This window comes from Sinocyclocheilus anshuiensis, unplaced genomic scaffold, assembly GCF_001515605.1.
Source record: "Sinocyclocheilus anshuiensis isolate Anshui unplaced genomic scaffold, SAMN03320099.WGS_v1.1 scaffold217, whole genome shotgun sequence".
Taxonomy (NCBI): Eukaryota; Metazoa; Chordata; class Actinopteri; order Cypriniformes; family Cyprinidae; genus Sinocyclocheilus; species Sinocyclocheilus anshuiensis.
In genome coordinates this window covers 1249948-1264367 of record NW_015536538.1, presented here as the reverse complement: position 1 = coordinate 1264367, position 14420 = coordinate 1249948, and the positions used below count along the sequence as shown (strand labels likewise).

Sequence of the window (14420 nt, the reverse complement as noted above, 5' to 3'; positions counted from 1 at the left end):
ATCGCATGCCAATGTGCATTGGCTCGTTTAGTTTACACTCGAAGTAGATTGGTCTCTCTAAGCGAGATCCCAATTCCCAATTCGTCGGTCATCCGACGTGACGTCGAGAGTGACCGACTGAAAGGGAACTCTAGTGCTAAACATATACATACACACACACACATAATTGGTATAAAATATATATAAATAGTATAGCATATAATCAGCTACAATAATAATATTACACCTTGTAATTGATTATTATAATACTAAAATATTAATAAAGAATAATAACAATTATATACCATAATGACTTATAATTATGTATTATAATTTTAATGTACCTTTTAAAATATATAAAAACACTAGTACAAGAACTCCAAATCTGGCTCAATCACTGAGTTATGTACTATCTGTTTGACAGAACAATAAAAGCATGGGTGGAAGGGGCGGTAGGAGTGTTTGGGTTTTTTTAGTTTTTTTTGGAAACTCTTTATTTTTGCAATTCCATTTGATGTCTCTAGTCACCTTTAAACGTCTCCCGAGAGCAGGGTGGACATTTAAGACGTGAGTAATTACAGTCCTCCTGTCCAGCAGCTCTGTGTTTGTTGATTTTGCCGAGTGTTTGTTCTAATCGTGGACTCTATTCTCTCAGAAAACCTCCCTGTCTAAATGCACAAAAATAGCGAACGTAAGACGCAAAATAGACTTACACAGAACGAGAGATGTATTCTAGGTATCAATGCAGATTTAAAAAGCACGAGGACAGCCCTGTGCGTGCACATTTGGGGAGGCATTTTGGGAATCCTGGCGTCCGTGGGCCGGTAATGTGCCACTCTTGGGTGCAGCTCACACAAACTTACCAGGCCACCATCGGCGTCCACCCTGGCGGGCACGACGAGACGGCCAGACTGTAAAGGTCTAAATGCTGCCGTGCGCCGCTCGTTTTGTGTAAATGTAGCGACTCTGTCTTGTCAGGTTGCGTTTATGTCATGCTCTGGTCAGCCCTTGGTGAACTCCAGTGTATATTTGCAGCTGGATGGAGTCCAGCGTAGGCAGTGCTGAGATGTGCGTGGTCACTGGTCTCTCATTAGCATGCGGCGTGAGCTCACGGTCAGACAGACAGGCAGACGTGCACAAACATACACGGCTGCTGACTCAGCTCTTTACATGCATCATGCCTTCACTATGTAAACAAGCAAACAAAATATACAGCAGGGATTTTCCTGAAGGACAGTGTTTCAGGGTTCTTAGAATGATAATGAGATGGAAAAACATTCATCATGACGAATATTTAAATTCAAATATAATAACGAGAAAAAAACACTCCAGAATAAAGTAATGATGGCACACTGCTGTTTAAAAGTTTGAAGTCAGTAAGATTTTTTTTTTTTTTGAAAGAAATTAATAATTTTATTGAGCAAGAATGCATTAAAGGGTTAGTTCACCGAAAATTAGCAATTAGCCCATAAATTACTCACCCTCAAGTCATCCTAGGTGTATATGACTTTCTTCTTTCAGACGAATCCAGTCGGAGTTATATTAAAAATGGTCTTTGATCTTTCAAGCTGTTTAATGGTTGTACACGGAAGCAGCTCCAGGCGGATGACGTATGAGGTCAGCGTTGCGCATGCGCCGCTCAGAAGTGACGAACTCGGAAGCGCAGCGGAGAGATCAAAACAAAACAGCAGTCACTAATTAGAAGTACAAAACGAGAATTTGTAAAGAAGAATGTCGGAGGATTTCGATATAAGCCAAGAGGAGACTGGTTTTCCTTTGCTAAAGTAAGGAAACTTTGCTTCCTTTGATCCTGTAAACAAACGTTGGTTTTCACGAGACTCACTGGCGCATGCGCAACGCTGACCTCATACGTCATCCGCTCGAAGCTGCTTCCGTGTACGACAGTGAGCGCAAGCTACATTAAAGTGATTATTACGTTTTGAATATGGATATTTTTCTTACAAAAACGCATCGATTCGCTACAGGAGGCCTTTGTTCACCCCCCGGAGCCGTGTGAGACACTTTTTTTTTAATGGATGGGCGCTTTTTATTTAACTTCTTTTGGACTGATGCATGCAACACCCGCTGAGTGCCATTAAACAGCTTGAAAGATCAAAGACAATTTTTAATATAACTCCGACTGGATTCGTCTGAAAGAAGAAAGTCATATACACCTAGGATGACTTGAGGGTGAGTAATTTATGGGCTAATTTTCATTTTTGGGTGAACTAACCCTTTAAATTGATCAAAAGTGACAGTAAAGACATTTATAATGGTACAAAAGATTTCTATTTCAAACAAATGCTGTTTTGAACTTTGTATTCATTAAAGATTGAATATGACGCATCACAACACTACGGAGACCCGAGGAAAAGCAGGTATTAAAGTCCAAAACCTGACTTGAAATAACCTAACAAATCAATCGGGGCTAAAACGGGTCCATAAATGATAAATTAATGATAAAATTGCACACTTATTTTTAAGCAGCCCTTAAATGTCGATTATGGATCAAATCGATCCACCGTGGCAAACGGCGAATATATTTGTGCTGTTTAATGCATTTGAGACGTTGTTTTCCTCGGTGCATAACTGACATTTCACAAGTATATTTTTCATCTGTAACTGTTAGAAAGTCATGCAAACATATCTATTTTGCTGTCAGGAGTGGGCGAGGCTTACGCGAGTGAACGAGCGCTACTGCTGGTGTGTTTGGGATCATTGTCCTGCTGCATAACCTTGAGCTTGAGGTCACAAACTGACGGACTGACATTCTCCTTCAGGATTTTCTGATAGAGTGCAGAATTCATGGTTCCATCAATTATGGCAAGTCGTCCAGGTCCTGAAGCTGCAAAGCAGCCCCAGATCATCACACTACCACCACCATGTTTGACTGTTGGTACGATGTTCTTTATATATATATATTCTGATTAATCCCACCTAACATTAACGTTTTTATATATACTTTTATATTGCAATAACATCATAAAGACGGTATATTTTTAATATTTGTTCAATGGCATCTGAAGGTGATTATCACTGATACCAATACTACTGATGTGTCTAGGAAATTCGTATTATTTTCCTAATATTTAACCATTGACTATGGCCATTCAACATAACGTGGATCTGACACGCATGCTCATAGTTTCATTCGCGCTTTAATATGAAATGATACAGGCTACAGCACGCGCCACTGTATTTGTGCTTGCAATTGAAAAGCGTGTTACATATTCATATATATGAATATGTAACACACTATAATGCAATGGTTTTGTCATTTTGCATATTATAGTCAACTAAAATTTTAATTTTCATTGATCTAAATTGCCATTTTAGTGATATTCACATGCACTAAAATTAACGAATGACGTGATGAAATATTGACTACATGTAAAGCACAAGACAAAAAGACAAAGGACATAAAAAGAAAAATCACTGGAAAAATTGAATATTTTTCAAATGTTCTTTGCTTCAAGGAGTCAGATTTTACACTTAACGAAGTGACGGCCCAATACAAAACTGTGTGGGAAAAAAAGGTTTTTAAAAAATAAACATTAAAACGTATTGCTATTTATTATTAAAGAAATTACTTTGCACCACTGGAAGCTGAAGTGTGGTCCTATTTCTACAGGATGTATCAAAAATCTGACAAAAGGCCTAAAATAATATAAAATAAACAAACTAACAAAAATAAATAGAAAAACCAATGGTAACATGATCTGAGAGTCATATCCTAAATCTGTAGTTCAAAAATTACTAATTTTATTTTAGGCCTATATGGCACACAGTTATTTGTAATGACCCTGAGAAATGTTGCGAGCCGGACGTGTGTCATGTTAGGCCACAGCTCTGCCATGTGAAGAGCTCAAAGCTACAGACAAGAGAGTTAAAGATTGTTTTGTGTTTTAAAAAACCTTTGTGAAAATTACACGTCTACAAAGTCTGTGCCCTCGGAGCGTGACGGTAATAGAGCCGCTCGCTGGAGAAATGCTCATTTACTGCAGAACTGGCAACGAGATGCTGCATGTTACACCTAATGACAGTGTGGGAAACACAACAATTATTGACAAAAGGCAACTTTAATTGGAGAAGTCGAGCAATTAGAGGATCAGAAAAATGCCAACCTTCATGCTTTTGCATGAGTTTCATCCAAATATAGTTTGAAATTAAGATTTTTGGTTTTGAATGAAGTCTCTTCTGCTCACCAAGGCTGCATTTATTTGATCAAAAATACAGTAAAAACAGATAAATATTATTACAAATTAAAATAGCCGTTTTCTATGTGAATATATGTTAAAATGTAATTTATCTCTGTGATGCGCATCTGAATTTTCAGCATCATTACTCCAGTCACATGAAGTCCAGTCCCTTCAGAAATCATTCTATTATGCTGATTTGCTCAATTATCATTAATGGTTCTAATTATTATCAATTTTGAAAACTTTTGTTTAATATTTTTGTGGAAACCACAATGAATAGAAACTTTGTTCAACAGAAAGTTCAAAAGAACAGCATTTATTTGAAATAGAAATCTTTTGTAACATTATAAATGTCTTTACTGCACTTTTGATCAAATAAATGCCTCCTTACTGAATAAAAGTATTAAAGGGTTAGTTCACCCAAAAATGAAAATTAGCCCATGATTTTCTCACCCTCAAGGCATCCTAGGTGTATATGACTTTCTTCTTTCATACGAATCCAGTCGAAGTTATATTAAAAAATGTCTATGATCTTCCAAGCTTTAGAATGGCACTCAGCGGGTGTTACAGTTCATCAGTCCAAAAGAAGTGAAATTAAGCGCATACATCCATAGTAAAACGTGCCTCACACGGCTCCGGAGGGTGAATGAAGGCCTTCTGTAGCCAATCCATGCATTGTTGTAATAAAAATATACATATTTAAGAACGTATAAACACTTTTCTATCACTTCCTGTAACTGTCGAACGCGGAAGCAGCGAGGAGAGAACAAAAAAAAACGCCGGTCACGAATTAGAAGTACAAAACAAGTAGGGGTGGGGGAAAAAATCGATACAGCATAGTATCGCGATATTTTCCGCGGCAATACTGTATCGATACACGGATGCCAAGTATCGATCTTTTATTATACTATTTGGTAGAATAATAAAATCAATTTCTTTTTTTTCTGGCGAGGTCAGCTGGGTCACCTTCAGCATGCAGTAAGTTAGTCAAATAAAGAGGGCGGCATCGCGGAAAGTTATCAGGAAAGCCCCGTCCGCGTTTAAATCGGATGTATGGACTTAGTTCGGATTTGTAAACAAGGAGGGGATGTAAGTAGGGATGCACCGAAAATATAGGCTACATATAATAATAATAATATATATGGCGCGCCGGTCGCGTCTCGCCCGGCAGTGTTCAGCGCGCATGTTTCACTCTCCTCGTCACTGCGCGGTTTGACGCTCCGCTCAATATTCCGATCTATGAATGTGCGTTCCGCTCGTGTACTGCTCATGCTCATCGGAAAAGCAAAGTCCGCTCAAATAACGCGCTGACAGGAAATTTCTATGCAGTATAGGCCTACTTGTTCAGGTTTGCAGTAGCGCTAGAGTGCATTAACTGTTAACAAGCACAACTGTTGATTTTAATAATGCATTAGTAAATGTTGAAATTAACATGAACTACGATTAGTAAATGCTGAAGAACTATTGATCATTCTTAATTCATTAACTAAAGTAGTTAACTAATGAACCTTATTGTAAAGTGTTACCAATATTAATATAAATTCTGTCCAGTTTTATTGTGTTACTTTCAGTAAAAGTGTGGTTATTTTAATGGCTTGTTTTTTTTTAAATTCAGTATCATTAAAATTGAGTTAAATTTTAAAAGTCTTACAAAATGACTTTATATTATGTAATAAAATAATAAATAATAATTCCAAAGCATTTTCGGTTTTGGTTTTCGGCCAAGTGCATCCAGAATTTTCGGTTTCTGTTTCGGCCCAGAATTTTCATTTCGGTGCATCCCTAGATGTAAGACTACATGTTTTATTTAATTTAATTAAAATGTAACAGTAATTTTAATGTTAAATTTACTTTCAAATGCCCCAATTGCTGAAGGGTCTGCACAACTTTTTAGTACAATTTCAAGTTGCACTGTTCAAAATACCTGTAGTAGCACAGCAGTGCATACCGGGTTACATTTAATTAAGGTGGACTAGATTAGACTGTAATACAAATAGTTGAGTTTGCCAGGTGCATACAACATTTATGACAGGTTTTCATGAAAGTGTTGGTCAGTTTGTCTGCTTGACAATCCCATTTTGCACTGCAACAATAAAACTGTAAAAAAAAATGTGGGAGGATTTCGATATAAGCCAAGAGAAGACTGGTTTTCCTTTGCTAAAGTAAGGAAACTTTGCTTCCTTTGCTCCTGTAAACAAACGATGGTTTTCGTGAGACTAGCATATACTCACCGGCGCATGATGTGCTACGCATACGTCCTACATCGTCTGCCCGGAACGGCTTCCGCGTATGACAGTTACAGGAAGTGATAGAAAAGTGTTTATAAGTTTTTAAATATGTATATTTTTATTACAACAACGCATGGATTGGCTACAGAAGGCCTTCATTCACCCTCCGGAGCCGTGTGAGGCACGTTTTACTATGGATATATGCGCTTAATTTAACTTCTTTTGGACTGATGAACTGTAACACCCGCTGAGTGCCATTCTAAAGCTTGGAAGATTTTTGGGTGAACTAACCCTTTAAATTAATAAAATAAAAATCTTACTGAGCCCATCTTTATACAGTAAAAACAGTTTCAACTGTTCAACATTGATAATAATCAGAAATGTTTCTTGAGCAGCAAATCAGCATATTAGAATGATTTCTGAAGAATCATGTGACACTGAAGACTGGAGTAATGATGCTGAAAATTCAGCTTTGTTCACAAAACTAAATTACATTTTACAATATATTCACATAGAAAACTGTTTTTTTAAATTCCAATAATATTTCATAATTTTACAGTTTCTACTGCATTTTTAAATAAATGCAGCATTGATGAGCAGAAGAGACCTTTCAAAAACATTAAAAAAATCTTAATTATCCCAAACTTTTGACCAGTAGTATAAATATAGCCATGCTGGGAAAACTATTCGGGTTTTCATATAAAACCCATGCATGCTAAAAATTGCACGCACGTGTCTATTTGTGACTAGCAGAGGCCAGTGGTAATAGTCCAAAGGGCCACGCTCAGTCCATCCAGTGCATCGAGACAGATCTCTAGATCGAGGCAGATCTCTAGATGTGGTTGCCAGTCTTAGACAAACGGGCCGAGGCTTGACGTGCAACCAAACCGCAGCCTGGTTCTGCGAGCGTGGGACTGTCGCACAATCAGCTGGCGGCGCTAATCGCAGGGGACTCGACGCCTGGTGCTCAGGGCACGCAGACGCGCTGACCGCAGCCGGCAGAGCTTATCAAAGCCTGCCTGAGGTTTCCAAGCAGGTCAGCACCCAGAACGCCTCTCTCAAGGGAACCCAGTTGAGCTGAGTTTGTGATGCACCTCTAATTGAAGCGATCGGATGATAGTCTTGATTTATGGAAGAACTAACATGCATTTTACATCCGCAAAGAGCTCATTTGACATTCGGGGATCAAAACCCCCACAGGACAGCTGGGAAGCAGTTGAAAAGCAGCAGCGCTGAATAAAAATGACAAAAAATTAGAGAGAGGAAATTTCATAGAAGTTCAGCACTTAATTCGATCTGACACTCGATTGACTTTCCCCTCATCATTTTTGCCCAAACATCCTCACTCTCGGGGGAAATTGAGTTTCGGACGGTTATATGTCGTTGATATCCGCGTGGGCTGATGAAACTTACCATCATATGGAGGAAATATTTTGTTTAAAATATAAAATTAGAGGTAATTTTATTGGAGAAGCTGTTTATGAATATTGTACCCGAGGTCGCCCCGAGTTTAGCTCGAAAACTGCTGTTTCACCTTCAACCTCTCTGTAATTTGCCTGATTGATTTTTATTGTCGATTGTTCATCTAGTTTGTGGGTTACAGACAAAAACAGCTGAATGTCAAACAATGTCAACATGAAATGATTGGCTTCTTATGCTCCTCGACTGAATTAAAGCGTCTGCTAAATGCATAAATATAAATGTGACACTGTAAAAAAAAAAGAGCTATTAGACAACATATTAAATGAATAAATCCTCACGCAGATGATAAGCATTAATAATGTTTTTTAGCTTTATAACTTTGCAGTACAAGCTTCCATTGTAAATGCTTTTACTCATTTTACCAAACCTTTACCTAAACTATCATCAATGTTTTTAACCGGGTATATAACTTTCTCTGATCTAGGAGTACAAACAAGGCTGTCCGTTTTGTTTGTTTTAACATTTGCAGTGTCTCTGGTGAAAACCTCTTTCATCTGTGGGAACTGGAGGAGGAATTCCTCCTTTCAAGTCAACTAAAAAGACAGCATCACTTCACACGCTCTCAGAACGACACCTGCCTTCTAGTTCACTCAATGGCCGTCAGTCAGCGATCATCACTGACCCGTAAGAGCCACACAAACACCACACACGCCTAATGCCATTATATAAGACATGATGAAGCGTTTGCAAAGAAAAAGTGCAAAGTTCATTCTCTTAACCTCTAACCTATAAGACATGAGTGATTCCTCAGTGCATATGTCTTGTAAACAAAAGGTGTGCAGGTACTTCAGCGATCAGATGCACTGTTCTCACCTGCTGGTAGGGCTGCACGTTTTGGGGAAAACAAATTGTGATTTTTCTAATAGAAACTAAAATGTGAAAAAGGTTTGCTGTGCTCGTTTGTATGGTTGCACAATTTTTGCACAAAGTTTTTTTTGTCTATATAGCAATATTGCTATAAAATAATAATTAGTGCTGTCAAACGATTAATCGCAATTAATCGCATCCAAAATAAAAGATTTTGTTTACATAATATATTTATTTGTACTATTTATTTATTATGTATATATAAATACACACACACTCAGTATATATTTTGAAAATATTTACATGTATATATATATATTTATATTATTATATTTTATATTATATATAAATATATTTAATATATAAACAACATATTTTTCTTAAATATATACATGCATGTGTTTGTATTTATATATAAATAATAAATATACACAGTATACACAAATATATTATGTAAACAAAAACGTTTATTTTGGATGCGCTTAATCGTTTGACAGCACTAAAAATAATACACAGTGCTGCACTAATAATAATAATAATAATAATAATAATAACTCTTGTTTTATAACAAAATAAAAAAAATGACAAAAACTAAAATATATTATAATACACGTTGTTGCACAAATAATAATTATTACTATTATTATTTGTTACCATTACTTAATAAAAACATAAAAATGACTAAAATATAATATTATAATACATATTGTAGCACTAAAAATGATAATAATAATATTATTATTATTATCATTATTAAATAAAAATTATTAATAAAACAAAATAAATATTACTCTTGTGATATAAAACTGAACATGTTAATAACTGTATTTAAGAGTATTTAAGAAAATATAACAGCAATAATTTTATTTTTATTACGTTACTGTAAAATTGCAAGACTAATATTTATGGCTGCCCATTAAAGCATAAAACTTTTATTTTTAATCACATCGGGACCTTAAAGCTGCTCTTTTATTTATAAGTGCTTCTCATTACAAGTTTGGAAAGAATTTTGGCACATGGTGCGTTTTCCAATGCACATTATAAGCAACACAAATGAATAAAGATGCTAAAAAAAGTTCAAGTGGAGAAGCATTTACTGTGAACAAAGATGACGAAAACATGAGCTGTTTGCATGAACATAAACACAAGATGCTGTGCTTCACTCTGAAACACACAGCGCATATATTTATTAAATTAAATCACAGCCTTTGTGATTTGCTAAGGGCAATAAGCCGTATTGCAATTTTGGTTTTATTTCGATTAGTCATGCAGCCATACCTGCTGGATCATTAAACAGATGAAAACACAACCTGAAGGAGGGACTCGAGTCATATTTAGAGTAGAAAAGATCACAGAGACTAACAGGACTCATATGATTATTCTCATTGCTTTCTGTAAAACAGAAACTGAATGCATTCAAATTGAATGAACTCTGCATGAAGCATTTAAAATAGCCTATTCATGTTAACACAAAAAGCATGAATCCACTGACAGCTCGATCCAAAGCTGCAGTGCACAACATCTGCGCGAGAATCATTCCCAGATCAACAAACAGCAGTTGTTCTGTTGAAAGTTTCCACAAACACATCCCACAGCTCGACTGCAGTCCTGTCCAGTTCATTTCTGCTCTGCCCACCTTTATAAACTGCTGAGGCCTGAGAAACACACACACACACACACACACACACACACACACACTCGACTGACCATAACAAATAAACACACCGTCTGCTAAATCACAAGAATCAGCAGCAGCAGCAGGAGCTGCGGTTCTGTTCTGTCTGTCCTGGCTTTGACTGGCCGCCAGCGTCTGGATCGGGCCACTGTCACGGCCACAACACACACACACACACACACACACACACACACACACACACACACACACACACACACACACACACACTGCATGCAACTTTAACTGTTTCTAATGCAACAAGATTAAAACCCGAGACACATGATAAATATTCTACAAAATGTTTTTCATGTTTATGAGAACTTAAAGGGAGTCTGTCATCCTTTATTCACTCCCATGTTGTTTTTCTGTGGAACACAAAAGAAGATATTTTGAAGAAAGTGTCCTTACAATGAAACAAGAACAATAATGGACTCCACTGATTTTCACTGTATGGACTATGGAGAAAAAAAGAAAAAAAACCTTTTTCAAAATATCTTCTTTTGTGATCGCTGAAGAAAGAAATCATACAGGTTTGGAATGATATGAAAGTGAGTAAATGACAGAATTATTATTTTTGAGTGAGGAGTTTTGGATTTTATGACTTTTAAAGTAGAACTTCAGCAGGTTTATTGAACATTCTGCTTTCATCAACCAATAGAACTTAAGTTATTTTAGTATTATGCTATTATATTCTTAATTCTTTTATTATTTCAGTTTTCATTTTAATAATAGTTTAAGTTTTAGTCATTTTGTTATGTTTCTGTTATTTTAATACGTTTTTGTAAATATTTCTATTTCGCTTTAATTAATTTTTATTCAATTTTAACTTTATTTTACTTCACTTAGCTGCCAATGCACCATTTCTCATTTAAAATTTTAATCTAATATTTATATATTTTTTTGTATTTCAGCTTTTTTTCAATTATCAGAAACCTTTTTTTAATTATTCTAGTTGTAGTCAATGATGACAACACTGGAGTAGATGCTGTATTTATCTTTTTATGAATGAAAATGAGGCTGTGTGGGACAGATGCACATCACAATGGGTGTTTAACAGAGCCTTCTGTCAGCAGGAATTGCTTTGAAAAAACATATTTTCAATGTTGCGTCAGCAGAACAATCATGAGCAAAGATAAAATCAGTTGGACAGACGTCTAACCCTCACAGCCTCATTTACATACCCAAGAAATTAAATGATACATCAAAACAAAGGGCTTTCATTTCACCATAATTAAATCCATTCCACCACAGAATTACTAAAATGTGGGGAAATGTTTCACTAAGAGCATCACAAAATCACTTCCATTTGAATCAAGTTATTATTAATATTTTCCTCTTCTATGCAGATGTATGACGTTCAGAGCCCTTGCTGTCAATGGGATTCCGGCTTCTTTTCATAAATAAATAATATTTTGGGAAATTAATTCACTGAAGAGTTAATCAAAGAATAGTAATGAATGAGAATGTTTGCTCAAAACCTCTGAATTTAAATTCATAGTGTGTGATGTGCTCATATTAATGTTTCAACACTGCTGAGATATTACCAAAAAAAAAACCTGTCAGTGTACAAATCCTTTAAAAGTACAGATTTATAGCACCATCTATTGGTGAGAGAGGAATAACCAAAACACACATGGCATCTGCCACAGCCTGAGCAACAGGTGTTCATCATTACAAAACCATCAAATAACGTCAGCAGCGCCACCTTACGTCAAAAACAGGAAGTGGCATTAAGATGAAAACACAAACCTGCTCTGGTAAGACAGACTGTCTTCTGAATACTGAGACAGTTCTTCCATATTCATACAGATTTAATTCTGATTCAATATTTCTTATTAAAGGCAGAGTTCGAGTAATACATTAGAAGTAACATATGCTACATTAAACTTACGGTTGAAGTAAAAGTAATGTTTGCTTCTGGAATTTACATCATAATACAGGAGCTGCTTTTTAAGTAATATTTAATCTATTTATAAACAAATGCAGCTGAAAATCTCTCTATTCTCCGAATCCTAGTCAGGCTGGCCTATACCAGGCGTATTATTATGTTAAGTAAAACTAGAGCTATTAAAACATTTTTGTTCATTGAAATAAAAGCTGATATAAAATAAATACTAGATGGAAAACCTAAACTTGTTTAAGTTATTTCAATTTCAAATTTTTTATTTACATACTTTCAAAATGACTTACTGGAAATAAAATAAATAAAACTAAAACTCAAACTTAAATTTAGGGGGAAAAAACCTAAATGGTAATATTAAAAAAAGAATAAAAATTACAAAAGCACATAAAATTACTAAAATGTAGATAAATTAAAACTAAACTGAAAATATAAAAATAAAAGCTAATTCAAAATATGAATAAAGATAAATAATACTAAGAAAACACAGTGGTCTACGCTATCACATGTCTAAATCACTCTCATAATCCAAGATAAAAAAAATAGGATTGCAAGCCATAAAGTAACACTCTAAAGTGCGAATGTAACACTTAGTTACCTGTATTCCAGAGGTGGTGAAATAGGGAATCTCAAACTTCACACTGATTGGTGGTTTTCCCTCCTTGTCCTCTGCCTCAACGCTGGGCAGCCCGAAATGAGCCCTCATCAGGTACTCCTTACCTCCCTGAAACACACACACACTCATAAGCTTCTGCTAATATCACTCTTTAGCTAATAGATTTATTATTATGAATGTACAGTATCACAACAGCACTGTGCTTGTTTCTTACAGGGAAAGATTTGATGGACCAAACAATCTCGCTGTTCTCCGGCACCCACTTCACGCTGCCCACCGTGGTCTTAAACTTGGGCGTGTCTGCGTCGGTCGGGACTGGAATATGAATCTCCACGTTGTTGGCGGTGGAGCGTCGCTTAAACTGAGACTTGGCCTACGGTAAAACAGACGAGACATGATTTAGGTGCTCCGTGCACAAACACACCATAAAATCACTCTGAACTTCACACGGATGCAGGTGTTCTCACTTTGATCATGTACTCGATTCTGCTGTGTGAATGCTTCTCAATCACAGACTCGATCCAGATCAGCGGCTTCACCTGTTCACACAGAAAACCAAACCCCGTCAGAACCAAACAACACAATCAAACGCCGAGTATAAACTGAACAGTGTTATTACAGCATTACTTTTATACTATTATAGTTATTAATCTTTTGAATTAACATTTTATAATGTAATATTTCTTTTCAGTTTTTGTTTATATTTTTTGTTTATTATTTTTAATAATTTTATGTCGTTTTAGCTTTTTTATTAGTTTTTTTTAATATATGATTATATTATTTTACTTACAATTATTTTAATAAAAAAATATAAGTTCTATAATTTTTTTTATCTTAATCTTTAAATTTGATATTTATTTTAAAATAAATAAACATTATTAATTTACAATATTATTATTTAGGTTTAATTTACAACTTTAGTTGTAATTTATTATTTCCTTTTCATTTATTTATTTATTTATTTTTTAATTTATTAATTTACTGAAGTTAGTTTTTTTATTTTTTAATCTTACGTAAATAAATTATTTTTTAAATTTTATTTCAGTATTATATTTACATTTCACTTTGTATTTCTATATTATATTATATTTTTACACATTATAATTTATATTTATATTATAATTAAGTATAAGAGTATATTTGTTATTTTTAAATATAAGTATGAATGAGCTTAGACACTCACGTGTGTGTTGAGGCGGTAGGACATCAGCTCAAACTCTCCGTCCGGAGGGATGAAGGAGATTGTTCGATCGTTCTCAAATCGAGACAGACGCACACACTGATGAAACTTCACATCCTCCAGCTCCACTGACTTACTCTTACCACCTGAAGAGAGATATGATTCAACAAATGACTAAAACACACATCCAGATGAGCTCAAAGCAAGCACACATGAAATAAAAGCCATAAAACTCCAGTTCTGATGTCACAGGGGTCTTTTAGCATCCATATGGAGACAGACAATTGAGGAAATAGACTCACGGCCGGTGTTCTCAAACAGAACCTTGTCATTCAGACCCAAACGCAGCTCTGG

At 35.4% G+C, this 14420-nt stretch overlaps 1 protein-coding gene across 2 annotated transcripts in view; it reads right to left on the bottom strand.

Annotated features, from left to right (window-relative positions):
* The window catches only part of LOC107696211 (AP-1 complex subunit mu-1), a 28348-nt gene that overhangs the window by 4998 nt on the left and 8930 nt on the right, over positions 1-14420 (bottom strand). The window contains exons 7-12 of one of the 2 annotated variants that reach the window (XM_016496454.1): positions 14369-14420; positions 14070-14212; positions 13354-13425; positions 13101-13259; positions 12869-12994; positions 10208-10350 (exon numbers count right to left, since the gene is read on the bottom strand). In XM_016496454.1, the coding sequence (XP_016351940.1) occupies positions 10240-10350; positions 12869-12994; positions 13101-13259; positions 13354-13425; positions 14070-14212; positions 14369-14420 (663 nt within the window). In that variant the 3' untranslated portion in view covers positions 10208-10239. Of the gene's footprint in view, positions 1-10207; positions 10351-12868; positions 12995-13100; positions 13260-13353; positions 13426-14069; positions 14213-14368 lie in introns of those variants that run through there. The other variant, XM_016496464.1, reaches the window with a different exon arrangement.